Source organism: Colletes latitarsis, chromosome 2, assembly GCF_051014445.1.
Source record: "Colletes latitarsis isolate SP2378_abdomen chromosome 2, iyColLati1, whole genome shotgun sequence".
Classification (NCBI taxonomy): Eukaryota; Metazoa; Arthropoda; class Insecta; order Hymenoptera; family Colletidae; genus Colletes; species Colletes latitarsis.
In genome coordinates this window covers 20,074,481-20,090,365 of record NC_135135.1, presented here as the reverse complement: position 1 = coordinate 20,090,365, position 15,885 = coordinate 20,074,481, and the positions used below count along the sequence as shown (strand labels likewise).

At 36.2% G+C, this 15,885-nt stretch overlaps 1 protein-coding gene across 7 annotated transcripts in view; it reads left to right on the top strand.

Moving 5' to 3' along the window:
* Positions 1-15,885, top strand: part of LOC143351799 (kinesin-like protein KIF13A) — a 132,791-nt gene that overhangs the window by 10,704 nt on the left and 106,202 nt on the right. For all 7 annotated transcript variants that reach the window (XM_076783745.1, XM_076783743.1, XM_076783744.1 and 4 more), the window contains exon 2: positions 13,153-13,240. In XM_076783745.1, coding sequence (XP_076639860.1) covers positions 13,153-13,240 — 88 coding nt within the window. The remainder of the gene's footprint in view (positions 1-13,152; positions 13,241-15,885) is intronic.

Sequence of the window (15,885 nt, the reverse complement as noted above, 5' to 3'; positions counted from 1 at the left end):
CAATAATTTTTGGTAAATAGACATACCCCCGAAATCCTGCGCATTTTCGAGAAAAAAATTCGGAACTGGCGGAACTTTAAACGTTAATAACTTTTTAACAAAGCCTCCATCAACAAATTGGTATTCTTGATTTTCGTTTTATTTTGGCTTCTAGAATCCCCCATTAAAATCTTTCCCAGGAGTGGCCGAACACCCTGTATGTTTTATACGAATCTATTTTTTACCGTTTCGAAGGTTTTCTTTAATGTCTACAGAAAGAAGTCAAGTTACAAAAAAATCAAGTATAGCGGTTCTATCGTAATTTTCATATCGCTGCATTTCGCGACGAAGCGCCGACTAAAACGCGATAAGACGACTCTCGATTCTAACGTGTTTGTTACATTTACTCGTTTGAAATAATTCGAATAGGATATCTGCGAGTCGCAACAACCTCGCGAGCAGATAAAACTAAAAATCGAAACGGAATAATAATTGTTTGGCTTCGGGGAAACATCTATCTCTCACGTTGTTTTATCTGTAGGTGAAAATACGAGGATGACCTTAGTATCTCATTAAATTCTTATCCGAAACATTTTACCCCTTGTCTCTGAAAAAATAAAGAAACGATACGACGAAATCACGGCCAAGCTTAATCTATTAAAGTGTTACAGCTTGTCCCAGTTTTTAAAATTATTCTACGTGTCATTTATTGAGAGTTTAAATGATTAAACAACGTAATTAAATTTTTCAACGATACTTTTATTCAATCTTATTAAAAGTCGATCGAGGAACAAAATGTCTCCACTCTGGATAGTTAAAGGTGTTCTTCTTGTGTCCTTTCTTGGAACACACGCTTCCTCGAGTGTCTCGCCATCTTCGCGTAGGCTTAAACCAGCTCGAAGCACCTGTCTACCTGGGCTTGGCAGATGGATCACAAGAAAACAAAATAAAAGTTCGAGACGCACTGGGGTTGGCCTGCGTCCAGATTTTCTGAACAATCTGAGAAAATTCCTCTGGCAGAAAAATCGTGGAATAAACGTGTTGGTCGACGAATATAACAAATCGCTTATCGATTAAGAAAGAAAGCCAAGCTAAATTTCTTCTTCGACAGTGACTTTCATTGGTGTAGTTATTCAGTACAAAACTCACAGAATATATAATTAATATAGATGATAAACTGGTACAGTCCGGGCCACGATATAGCAAGGTCGTAAACTAAACTCTTGAGGGTTGGGATCGATTAATGCTGCGATACTTAGGGTCGTACATGACATCTTATTTGAGGTAATTTTAGTTGAACTGCACTATCTTTTTTCATTTTCTATATGTATACATTATAAGCAGGTAAATTAAGATATTAAAGACTTAACTAAGACCTTTACCTGTTACGATAACTCTAAAAATGGCGACTATGGTCAAATACCCTTAGCTGCTCGTATTTCTGTCAATTCACTTGTTTCGGAAGCTGAAACGTGTAAACTTTGACACCTACTCGAGTTTACGACCTCGCTATATCGTGAGCCGAACTATACATCACATGGCTCTTCAACTGTACTCGGAATGAACTGTGCGACAAATGGACATCATGGCCGCGGAAACGAAAGAAAAGCACAGGCCTAATGCCTGATTCCTACGATTGCTTACATTACTTGTGGACTGAACAATCCTTCATTTATCAAAGCAGAGGAAGATAAATATTTTAAACAACGATCAAAAGATGGACTATCGACTGCTCGTGGAAGAAAAATAAAAATTGCAATCATGGAACGAATTTATTCGATCGAATAGACGTAAATAAATTTCGTAAATCTCTACACAGTAGCGAGAGTCGAAACGACCGTAGTGCGTGATCGCTGAAGCAATTACGTCTTTAACGAGCGCATTGACGACGCCTGGATCGCGATCGGGAACGTTTTGTTCTTCGTCGACGAAGGGTTGCGTCGTCGGAAGCCAATTAATACGTTCCGTCGGTTCTCCCGTTCAATTTTCATTAGCCGTTCGACGATGCCTTTGGCTCGATATCTTCCTTCCGTCTCCGAAAGAGTAAGAGTGCTTCTTTCGGTTAATTAGAGCCCCGAGTAAGGTTCTTTGGTTTTTGCACGCGCCACCGCGAAACAGTGTAATTTCCTACTTTTTTGAGGTATATTTTTTTTCGGGTGTCTCCATCTGTCCCGACATTTTTGTCGAGGGCGAAATTACAGGATTATGAATAATTCCCTTAAACCGAGAACGTTGGCGGACCGCCGCGGCAAAAGCAAACGAACCTAACGGCTCGGATAACTCTCGCCTTTCATTTCGGCCGCCTCGGTATTTATATCTGACGCTAATTACTTGGAATTTCACTGCGTTTAAAAAAGTTTCGCTGTCCCACTGTCGTCGAGAGTGTATTTATCGTGGTAGAACAAACTTTGCGTTCCGAACGATCTTCGGTGATTTAGAGATGCCTCTTTCAATAGTAAACTGTGACGAATCGAAGAGATCGAAATGTTTCTCCATTCAATGCTTGGGGGTTTTAAGAATGAGAAAATATTAAAGTAAAATTGGCAGAGACGACAAAATTACAGAAGATTTAGTAGATGTTGAAACTAACTGCTCTTTATTTTGGAACATATTATGGCTAGAATAATTGATATTTTTATACGAGATTTTTACAAGAAGTAGCTCAAGAAATATACTTCCGTAACCATTGAATATTTATTAGAAAAAGTTTCATAGTCACGTTCAAAAAATTCTTGAAAATTGCTTTTATATTAAGCAGTTACAGTGGTTTCCCTCATTAACACTTTGATCGATTTTCCACTATGGAACTAGACAAATTTTAGGTTATTTATTTAGATCTGGTAGTGAATGTGTTAAATAATACGTATTATATTTCAATATTTTAGTGTACGTGCAGTAGATGGCCAAGAAAAATAAAACTCGTCCCCTCTGCGGTTGCATAAAATAAATTTTGAAAATTGTTACATGTGGGACATAGTGTTGTTCAGAATTCAGCTTGAAAAATAAATCATTTCTTACTTATTTATATAGAAAAATGTACAGGGGTCCTGAAAGGCCATTTCCATTTAAACTTAAATTTAAGAATCGAACAAAAATACAAACCAGTGTTTTGTAAAGGTGTTACACGATCTGAGAAGCATTTGATTAGTAAAAATAAACCATTCCTTACTTATTTATACAGAAAAATGTACAGGGGTCCTGAAAGACCATTTCCATTTAAACTTAAATTTAAAAATCGAACAAAAATCCAAACCAGTATTTTGTAAAGGTGTTAAACGATCTGAGAAGTGTGTTTGTAGAGTAAAAATAAACCATTCCTTGCTTATTTATACAGAAAAATGTACAGGGGTCCTGAAAGACCATTTCCATTTAAACTTAAATTTAAGAATCGAACAAAAATACAAACCAGTGTTTTGTAAAGGTGTTACACGATCTGAGAAGCATTTGATTAGTAAAAATAAACCATTCCTTACTTATTTATACAGAAAAATGTACAGGGGTCCTGAAAGACCATTTCCATTTAAACTTAAATTTAAAAATCGAACAAAAATCCAAACCAGTATTTTGTAAAGGTGTTAAACGATCTGAGAAGTGTGTTTGTAGAGTAAAAATAAACCATTCCTTGCTTATTTATACAGAAAAATGTACAGGGGTCCTGAAAGACCATTTCCATTTAAACTTAAATTTAAGAATCGAACAAAAATACAAACCAGTGTTTTGTAAAGGTGTTACACGATCTGAGAAGCATTTGATTAGTAAAAATAAACCATTCCTTACTTATTTATACAGAAAAATGTACCGGGGTCCTGAAAGACCATTTCCATTTAAACTTAAATTTAAAAATCGAATAAAAATACAAACTAGTGTTTTGTAAAGGTATTACACGATCTGAGAAGCATTTGATTAGTAAAAATAAACCATTCCTTGTTTATTTATACAGAAAAATGTACAGGGGTCCTGAAAGACCATTTCCATTTAAACTTAAATTTAAAAAATCGAATAAAAATCTAAACTATTGTTTTGTAAACGTGTTGCGCGATCTGAGAAGCATTTGATTAGTAAAAATAAATCATTCCTTGTTTATTTATACAGAAAAATGTACAGGGGTCCTGAAAGACCATTTCCATTTGAACTTAAATTTAAAAATCGAATAAAAATACAAACTAGTGTTTTGTAAAGGTATTACACGATCTGAGAAGCATTTGATTAGTAAAAATAAACCATTCCTTACTTATTTATACAGAAAAATGTATAGGTGTCCTGAAAGACCATTTCCATTTAAATTTAAATTTAAAAATCGAACAAAAATCCAAACCAGTATTTTGTAAAGGTGTTAAACGATCTGAGAAGCATTTGATTAGTAAAAATAAACCATTCCTTATTTATTTATACAGAAAAATGTACAGGTGTCCTGAAAGACCATTTCCATTTAAACTTAAATTTAAGAATCGAACAAAAATACAAACCAGTGTTTTGTAAAGGTGTTACACGATCTGAGAAGCATTTGATTAGTAAAAATAAACCATTCCTTACTTATTTATACAGAAAAATGTACAGGGGTCCTGAAAGACCATTTCCATTTAAACTTAAATTTAAAAATCGAACAAAAATCCAAACCAGTATTTTGTAAAGGTGTTAAACGATCTGAGAAGTGTGTTTGTAGAGTAAAAATAAACCATTCCTTGCTTATTTATACAGAAAAATGTACAGGGGTCCTGAAAGACCATTTCCATTTAAACTTAAATTTAAGAATCGAACAAAAATACAAACCAGTGTTTTGTAAAGGTGTTACACGATCTGAGAAGCATTTGATTAGTAAAAATAAACCATTCCTTACTTATTTATACAGAAAAATGTACAGGGGTCCTGAAAGACCATTTCCATTTAAACTTAAATTTAAAAATCGAACAAAAATCCAAACCAGTATTTTGTAAAGGTGTTAAACGATCTGAGAAGTGTGTTTGTAGAGTAAAAATAAACCATTCCTTGCTTATTTATACAGAAAAATGTACAGGGGTCCTGAAAGACCATTTCCATTTAAACTTAAATTTAAGAATCGAACAAAAATACAAACCAGTGTTTTGTAAAGGTGTTACACGATCTGAGAAGCATTTGATTAGTAAAAATAAACCATTCCTTACTTATTTATACAGAAAAATGTACCGGGGTCCTGAAAGACCATTTCCATTTAAACTTAAATTTAAAAATCGAATAAAAATACAAACTAGTGTTTTGTAAAGGTATTACACGATCTGAGAAGCATTTGATTAGTAAAAATAAACCATTCCTTGTTTATTTATACAGAAAAATGTACAGGGGTCCTGAAAGACCATTTCCATTTAAACTTAAATTTAAAAAATCGAATAAAAATCTAAACTATTGTTTTGTAAACGTGTTGCGCGATCTGAGAAGCATTTGATTAGTAAAAATAAATCATTCCTTGTTTATTTATACAGAAAAATGTACAGGGGTCCTGAAAGACCATTTCCATTTGAACTTAAATTTAAAAATCGAATAAAAATACAAACTAGTGTTTTGTAAAGGTATTACACGATCTGAGAAGCATTTGATTAGTAAAAATAAACCATTCCTTACTTATTTATACAGAAAAATGTATAGGTGTCCTGAAAGACCATTTCCATTTAAATTTAAATTTAAAAATCGAACAAAAATCCAAACCAGTATTTTGTAAAGGTGTTAAACGATCTGAGAAGCATTTGATTAGTAAAAATAAACCATTCCTTATTTATTTATACAGAAAAATGTACAGGTGTCCTGAAAGACCATTTCCATTTAAACTTAAATTTAAGAATCGAACAAAAATACAAACCAGTGTTTTGTAAAGGTGTTACACGATCTGAGAAGCATTTGATTAGTAAAAATAAACCATTCCTTACTTATTTATACAGAAAAATGTACAGGGGTCCTGAAAGACCATTTCCATTTAAACTTAAATTTAAAAATCGAACAAAAATCCAAACCAGTATTTTGTAAAGGTGTTAAACGATCTGAGAAGTGTGTTTGTAGAGTAAAAATAAACCATTCCTTGCTTATTTATACAGAAAAATGTACAGGGGTCCTGAAAGACCATTTCCATTTAAACTTAAATTTAAGAATCGAACAAAAATACAAACCAGTGTTTTGTAAAGGTGTTACACGATCTGAGAAGCATTTGATTAGTAAAAATAAACCATTCCTTACTTATTTATACAGAAAAATGTACCGGGGTCCTGAAAGACCATTTCCATTTAAACTTAAATTTAAAAATCGAATAAAAATACAAACTAGTGTTTTGTAAAGGTATTACACGATCTGAGAAGCATTTGATTAGTAAAAATAAACCATTCCTTGTTTATTTATACAGAAAAATGTACAGGGGTCCTGAAAGACCATTTCCATTTAAACTTAAATTTAAAAAATCGAATAAAAATCTAAACTATTGTTTTGTAAACGTGTTGCGCGATCTGAGAAGCATTTGATTAGTAAAAATAAATCATTCCTTGTTTATTTATACAGAAAAATGTACAGGGGTCCTGAAAGACCATTTCCATTTGAACTTAAATTTAAAAATCGAATAAAAATACAAACTAGTGTTTTGTAAAGGTATTACACGATCTGAGAAGCATTTGATTAGTAAAAATAAACCATTCCTTACTTATTTATACAGAAAAATGTATAGGTGTCCTGAAAGACCATTTCCATTTAAATTTAAATTTAAAAATCGAACAAAAATCCAAACCAGTATTTTGTAAAGGTGTTAAACGATCTGAGAAGCATTTGATTAGTAAAAATAAACCATTCCTTATTTATTTATACAGAAAAATGTACAGGTGTCCTGAAAGACCATTTCCATTTAAACTTAAATTTAAGAATCGAACAAAAATACAAACCAGTGTTTTGTAAAGGTGTTACACGATCTGAGAAGCATTTGATTAGTAAAAATAAACCATTCCTTACTTATTTATACAGAAAAATGTACAGGGGTCCTGAAAGACCATTTCCATTTAAACTTAAATTTAAAAATCGAACAAAAATCCAAACCAGTATTTTGTAAAGGTGTTAAACGATCTGAGAAGTGTGTTTGTAGAGTAAAAATAAACCATTCCTTGCTTATTTATACAGAAAAATGTACAGGGGTCCTGAAAGACCATTTCCATTTAAACTTAAATTTAAGAATCGAACAAAAATACAAACCAGTGTTTTGTAAAGGTGTTACACGATCTGAGAAGCATTTGATTAGTAAAAATAAACCATTCCTTACTTATTTATACAGAAAAATGTACCGGGGTCCTGAAAGACCATTTCCATTTAAACTTAAATTTAAAAATCGAATAAAAATACAAACTAGTGTTTTGTAAAGGTATTACACGATCTGAGAAGCATTTGATTAGTAAAAATAAACCATTCCTTGTTTATTTATACAGAAAAATGTACAGGGGTCCTGAAAGACCATTTCCATTTAAACTTAAATTTAAAAAATCGAATAAAAATCTAAACTATTGTTTTGTAAACGTGTTGCGCGATCTGAGAAGCATTTGATTAGTAAAAATAAATCATTCCTTGTTTATTTATACAGAAAAATGTACAGGGGTCCTGAAAGACCATTTCCATTTGAACTTAAATTTAAAAATCGAATAAAAATACAAACTAGTGTTTTGTAAAGGTATTACACGATCTGAGAAGCATTTGATTAGTAAAAATAAACCATTCCTTACTTATTTATACAGAAAAATGTATAGGTGTCCTGAAAGACCATTTCCATTTAAATTTAAATTTAAAAATCGAACAAAAATCCAAACCAGTATTTTGTAAAGGTGTTAAACGATCTGAGAAGCATTTGATTAGTAAAAATAAACCATTCCTTATTTATTTATACAGAAAAATGTACAGGGGTCCTGAAAGACCATTTCCATTTAAACTTAAATTTAAAAATCGAATAAAAATCTAGACTATTGTTTTGTAAACGTGTTGCACGATCTGAGAAGCGTGTTTGTAGAGTAAAAATGTTTGGGAAACGCGTGGAAGACCTGTACACGACGCAGCAAAAAGGATTACCCGGCAATATCGGTGACGTACTTGTCACTCGGAGTTTCCTGGGGTATTACGTAGCAGATAAGGCGTTTACTGTCGTTTAGCATACTCGTCGTCTCACCTTCGCTCGAACGAATCCCCGTGATCAAGGCGGCGACACGTACGCTCGCGAAGGCAATTAAAACCGTCCTACGAAGACACGACGTCGTTGTGTAACCTCGACAACGAGCATAAACGAAAACATCAATGAACCGACGAGTGGAATCGCTGATTTATTCACCGAATGGTGAGGGGGGGCTGTCGAATCGCCATCGCGAGGCTCAGACTTTAATTCGATTAATTAATTCAATTTCGGGCTCGATCGATTCGAGTGTTTGTAGGAAACGATTTGACCAAATTTGGACAAGTTTCTCTTAAAATATCGAACCGATAGAAATCCCCTTTGTAAATAGTTACAATTCAATCGATTAATTTAAATAGTCTGTCTAGAGAACAATCTAACCAATGTTGGACAATTTAAGAGTATCAGGCTGATAATTCTAATGGAATTAAATCGATCAATTTTACGAGCGTGTTTAGAGAACGATGTAACCAAATTTTGAAGGTTTTGCTTTCCTTTTTTTTTTAAGATATTGATAAATGGTTATAAAATAAATTCTCGCAACAGCTACTGGGAGAATTAAAAGGTCGTATCGAAGAAGTTCGACTCGCGAGTGGCGTATAAATTGCTGGCTCGAGGGGGTCGAAGGTTCGACAGGATTTTCGAAAGAGAAAAAGAACAGTCGTGAATCGATCTTGCACCGTCGAGCGCATCGAGTCATGAATGAACACACGTTACGAGTATCGATTGGTTCGAGCAGGTTGCCGATGCGTTTGAATAAAGTTAAGGCGAGCGGTCGCTTAGTATGGATTTGCCGCCTTATGCGATTACGTATGCACGAGGAGTTGAATGTTACGAGCGTTATGACTCGTGTCTGTCATAAGACCTCATGCATGGCTTCTTTCCACGGTTCTCTGCTCTTACGCCTTCTTGCTCCTTTTCTCCCGGTTTAAACGATCGTCTCGATCCATTCACCCTTTCTTATTCTTTCCATTTCTTTAGTCAGGATATTATAACGATTCATCAACTCGTTGAAGACAATATTCCACCATTTTCTTAGTCTTTCGTGCAGTTCTTCTCACGCGTCGAAATTTATCGTTAGGCGCCATATTGGATCCATGCAGGGTCGAGCAAAATTTTCGAATATTCGATAAAATCAACCCACGGCAATTTAAATATTCCACTATATAAACGAACCTTTCTTCTGTTCTCGAATCAAAATTTCTCTTCAGTCGCCATATTGGATCCACGCAGGGTCGAGCAAAATTTTTATTCAAATATCCCATCAAATCAACGAGCATTGATTTATAAATTTGTATCCCTCCACTGTGAAATATTTCACTTCATAAATGAACCGTTTATTTTTGTTTTATCGAGTAATCAACAATCATTCGTTATATGATCGAAATTCTTTACCTATACAGGGTGTTAGGCCACCCCTCGGAAAAATTTTAATAGAGGATTCTAGAGGCCAAAATAAGACGAAAATCAAGAATACCAATTTGTTGATGGAGGCTTCGTTAAAAAGTTATTAACAATTAAATTCAAACATTTCAAATCGTTCTGGAAAAATTATTTTCGGTTGCGGGGGTCGATTACGATCATTTTTTGTCAATAAACATACCACCGAAATCCTACCCATTTTCTAGAAAAAAATTCGAGGTGTGAAATTTTTCGACGGAAAAAAAAAATTTCAAATCGTTTTGAAAAAATTATTTTCGATTGCGGGGGTCAATTACAATCATTTTTGGTCAATAGACATACCCTCGAAATCCTACCTAGTTTCGAGAAAAAAATTCGAGTAGATGTGAAAGTGTTCGGTGAAATTAAACGTTTTTAAATCGTTATAAAAAAATTATGTCTAGTCGCAGGGGTCGATTACAATCATTTTCGGTGAATACACATACCCCCGAAATCCTACGCACTTTCGAGAAAAAAATTCGAGGGGTAAAATTTTTGACAAAATTTAAAAATTTCAAGTCATTCTGGAAAAATTATTTTCGGTTGCAGGGGTTGATTACAATCAATTTTGGTGAATACACATTACCTCGAAATCCTACCCAGTTTCGAGAAAAAAATTCAGTACAGGCAGAACTTTAAACGTTAATAAAATTTCAACGAAGCCTCCATCAACAAATTGGTATTCTTGATTTTCGTCTTATTTTGGCCTCTAGAATCCCGCATTAAAATTTTTCCCAGGGGTACCTGAACACCCTGTATAAGAACGTCGCGTTACCGCGCCTTTCTCTCCTTCAAAGTTTGGAAGCTTCATGAAAAATATGTTTGCAACGATCGAGAAGATTTTATCGGTGCAAAAATAGTTTCAAGTAAAAATCGTAGTCGAATTTCAGCTGGATCTGATCGAGACAGAAGCGGGGCTATAAAAGTCGTCGTTTGAAAATTGCTGAATTCCCAGTAACCGGGATACGACGTCCACTTCCAGGAGTCGCGATTTCCCGTCGGAAAAGTTTCTAATATACTCTTGGTGGCTTTCCTGGACGGCGGGTTGGCTCGTCTGCGGATCGATCGGATCGACCGGACCCGGGGATGGTTTGTTTGAATAACTCGAGTGCGAATGTTTGCTCGCAAACTGTTGTTGCGTGATACGATTACGTGTGGGCGTAGATGTAACGAGCATTACGACGCGCGACCACCCTAAGGTATATTACAACGCGTACGGCTTCCATCGTTTCTTATTTGCTTCCCTCCTCGACGGACGCTCCCATCCCTTTTATTAACCTCGGGGTCACCGGCGAACGGCCCTAGTCCAGTCAACGAGCTTCAAATAAAATGGACAAACAGCAAAGTTTTCGAGTTCAGCAAATATGTCCATCGACGCGCACCGTCGAACGTGCAAACAGTCCCTTCGAAGCAGAAACAAGGAATCGTCGCCATTTTGCATGGTAGCTACTGTGCAGAGATCGAAAATTGTCGACAAATAGAATTAGCTGTGACTTTTACTCGTATGAATCGTCATTATTGGTCAATCACAAGTAAAAAAGAGTTATTGGATTTCTATATTGTCGCCATTTTGCATGGTAGCTACTGTGTAGAAATCGAAAATTGTCGACAAATAGAATTAGCTGTGACTTTCACTCGTATGAATCGTCATTATTGGTCAATCACAAGTAAAAAAGAGTTATTGGATTTCTATATTGTCGCCATTTTGCATGGTAGCTACTGTGTAGAGATCGAAAATTGTCGACAAATAGAATTAGTCGTGACTTTCACTCGTATAAATTGTCATTATTGGTCGATCACAAGCTAAAAAGAATTATTGCGTGTGTATATTGTCGCCATTTTGCATGGTAGCTACTGTGCAGAGATCGAAAATTGACGACAAATAGAATTAGCTGTGACTTTCACTCGTATGAATCGTCATTATTGGTTCATCACAAGCAAAAAGGAATTATTGGATTTCTATATCGCCGCCATCTTGCAAGGTAGCTACTGTGCAAACATCGAAAGTTGTCGACGAGTCGAATTAGCTGTGACTCTCACTCGTATAAATTGTCATTATTGGTCAATCACAAGCAGAAAGGAATTATTGGATTTCTATATCGTCGCCATCTTGCAAGGTAGCTGCTGTGCACAGATCGAAATATGTCGACAAGTGGAATTAACTGCGACTTTCACTCGTACGAATAGCCATTATTGACCAACAGAAAAGAATCATCGAGTCATACTGATTAATAGGAACCTAAATATGGGGATTTCCATATAGTCGCCATCTTGAACGATAGCTACTGTGCATAGATCGAAATATGTCGACGAGTCGAATGAGCTGTGACACTCACAGTTGAATAGTTTGAAAAATAAAAGTAAAATCTGAGAAACACAGACAAAAAGAGTCTTAAAAACGTAGAGGGAAAGTAAAAATAAGTTAATTCTATTCCCCTGTTTGGAAACGGTTTTAACCGGTTATAATTTCATCACCGACGACCAGAGGCGTTACCAAATTTTCTAGCCAATCTCACACGAGTCTTCCTTGACCGAAAATTCATCAGACGACAACCTCGTAACTCGCCGCTTGAATAATGTCGAGCTGCTGTTCAACATGCTCGGGGCTTATAATTAAATAAATCCCCCTAGAGTATACAGCGTGTATTCGGTTGTATATCAGGAACGTCAACAAGAACCCGTCGTCCAGTCGTTTGCTGGTGTTCGTTGCATTGCGTGGGTGGTGGTCCTCTTGCACGAAACAATTATTTTACCACCACTGCGTGTTTCGTTTGACTAATGGCGCAACCTTTCCCCGCCAGTCGGTCAAACGAAATAAAATAACATTTCACGCAACAATTAAACAACATACATCCTATTAAATTTACTCAAAATAATTATATCATTTTCTTGTAGTTACGATAGCCACAAATTCACAAAGTCGAAACGCGCGTCGGTATTTCGAAAAAGCTTCGATCCTTTCGATTTAATTTTGCATAAACAATGGCTCCTATCTCGGTTGGGGACGCGATCGATGTGGTGGACATCAATGTTTGAACCCGTAATACTTATTTGCAGACGTCGGTAGATCCGATGTAGAACGACTCGTACATTCTACGTGCTCCATTATGCATGAACCTGTGATTTCATTACGTATGTAGACGGTAACTATTTCGATTATCAGGCACAGAGTCGAAGAAGCCTAGAGTGGTCGGGTCAACTAGCGCACCTAGTTGATTAGACCAGCAGGATTTCATTCTGCTTCGAGGAGAACCGATTCTTTGTATCCGTGGAATTTTCACTGGTGCATTCGTCTCTTTGTTTTCCCGGTTGTCGTTAGATAAACTCGTTAGATAAATCCAAGTATTTCCGGGGTCCACACCCACGGTTTCCACGGCTTCCAATCAACCCAAACCTACCAAATAAAAGCCTGTGGAGCGTCGAAAAATATTGTGTCGCATCAACGATGCTTTGTACCCGTATTTACTGAGATATAACCGATTTAAAATTTTTAATAATGAACGGAGTCAGCGAATCCGGGGTCGACGCGTAACGCGAACGAGTCTAATATTTCAACAAACGTATGTGATTTGTTGTTTCAGAGCTGGAACTCGGCACACAATGCGTCGTCGAAATGTCCGGACAGCAAACCATCTTGCAGCATCCCACCACGATGGACAAAATCGAACGGTGAGCGATGGTTTACAGAACTTTTTTAAAAACACACCTTTTAACCTTTAACGCCGACAGATTTATACTTTGAGTGCACCTGCGAACTCCATCGAATATCTGACAGTGTTTACGATAACAAAGGAACCGATACGTTAGAAATAAATATTATTTAAAATATTTGCAACGGTTGGCGTAAAATTGAAGAGCGTTTATAATTAACGAGAGCCAACAACGCAAGTAACAGAGAAAATGTAGTAAAGTATAAAAGAGACGGTATATCGTAGATTCGCTAATCAATCCTTTCAAACGCGAAAGGTATTTGCACTCGAGGTATTGCTTGCAACATTACTCTTGTAATTCGAAAGCAAAGTAGGGAAAGCGTGGTGAACCAGAGTTAATTTCCGCGCCTTTCAGGAGCAACGCGGTTCTCGTTCACAGGCTTTTTAAGTTCAAGGATAAAACTCCGTTGCTTTCCATTATTACGGATTTACAGCCGATATTTACGCGTGAACGAGGATAATGGTGGAAACTCGGATCGCCCGCGCGCCAGATTATTAAAGCACACCGCCTTATCGCGATAGATAACACGGGCGTCGAACATTCGCGAAACGCAAACCAACTTCGATAAGTTTCCTTCACGTTAGGTTAACTTATTTCGAACAATAAATGTCGACGATTGTTTCGTCGCGTTTTTTTTATTCGACCTTTTAACCGTTATCGTACGAATTTTCAAAACGGCAGATTTTAATAAAATATGCGTCGAGTGGGTATACTTTTCCACAGGTTTTTAGACGATTCATTTACCATATCGGCGAGATCCCTCGAATAAAATGGCGACCGCCCGGATCCATCAAGATAAAATTTCTTTTCACCGCCCGAAGACCAGTTGCAAATTAAAAACTATCGATTTTGCTGCCAACCGCGCTCTTAGCTTTCAATCCCGGTGTAATTTAAGAGCTCTGTCTTAATTAAAAAATTCCAATGAAAGTTTCTCGGGGAAAGAAAAATTTCATCGGATCGAAAACTATTATTTATGTATTTACGATAGGTATTCGGTGTTTGTTAGAAGAATAAATATAATAGAAATAATAGCTGAAGTCGTTTGGCCGTGTCGACCAAGGCTGTCCTATTTGCAATTATTTTTTTTATAAACGAACAATTCACCCACGCGTTCGATATAAGGCGCTCTTAGAACGTTCATGGGATATTTCTGTTCGAAGGAGACATTAATTAGCGTTCGACGTTTCCTTGAAGAAAACGCGGTCTGACTAACGTAAACCTCGATGGTCGCTTTAAAGGGGGAGAAAAAAGAAACGAGGACCTCGTTTTAAAGTTGACCGTATACGGTCGAATTTTAATTAAGTTTCTCCTGAATTTTCGTGCGCTGCAAACGACAAACAAAATCTTCAATTTTTGCTAGAGTTCATTTTCTCGATATAATAACGTTCACAGCGAATAAAAGTAGCCAGGCGTTTACGTACGAAAAATTTAAAATATCCCCATCGACCGAAGGGTTGATCCCTGCGGATTAAAACGTTTTGTCTCCTCCTCGTCGAACTTGCACGCCTGTTAGCGCATAATCGAACGATCCTCGAACGAACTATTCATGTAGGATGCATCGTATCAGCTCGTGGCGGTCGAAATTATTCAACGAGCCCGTCCGCTTTGGAATAATAATTCAACGGGTTGTTCGATGACCGGCCTTCTGTTAGTCATCAGTCGCTGAAGTATCCATCTGATAACTGCTCTCTGCCAGTTATTATTCATCGTACATTTCTATTTCAAAGTCTGAATACGTTCAACTTAGTCATCCAGCGAACTAAAGCTTGCTCTACTAAACGATTCCACGAATGCAATATAAATCACATTAAAGAATTTAAAAACTTTAATCCAACTAAAACAGCTTTCGACCGAGTAATTTTTCAGTGCGACAAGTGAAATTAGCTGTGACTTTCATTCGTACGAATCGTCATTATTGATCGATCGCAAGCTAAAAAGAATTATTGCGCGTCTATATCGTCGCCATCTTGCAAGGTAGCTACTGTGCACAGATCGAAATATGTCGACAAATAGAATTAGCTGTGACTTTCACTCATATAAATTGTCATTATTGGTTCATCACAAGCAAAAAGGAATTATTGGATTTCTATATCGCCGCCATCTTGCAAGGTAGCTACTGAGCAAACATCGAAATATGTCGACAAGTGGAATTAACTGCGACTTTCACTCGTACGAATCGTCATTATTGGTTCATCAGAAGCAAAAAAGAATTATTAGATGTCTATATTGTCGCCATTTTGCAAGGTAGCTACTGTGCACAGATCGAAATATGTCGACAAGTGGAATTAACTGCGACTTCCACTCGTACGAATCGTCATTATTGGTTCGTCACAAGCAAAAAGGAATTATTAGATTTCTATATCGCCGCCATCTTGCAAGGTAGCTACTGTGCAAACATCGAAAGTTGTCGACGAGTCGAATTAGCTGCGATCTTCACTCGTACGAATTGCCATTATTAAGAATGCAGTGTAAAATTGACTGTCGGGTACGTATTCTAATTTTTGAATAAATAAAAAAGTTGTTCGAACAGTTGTGATTAATTTCTGGTGTCGTTTGCAACAGCTGCGTCTGACGTAACAGCGTACGATTTCAAACGGATACGA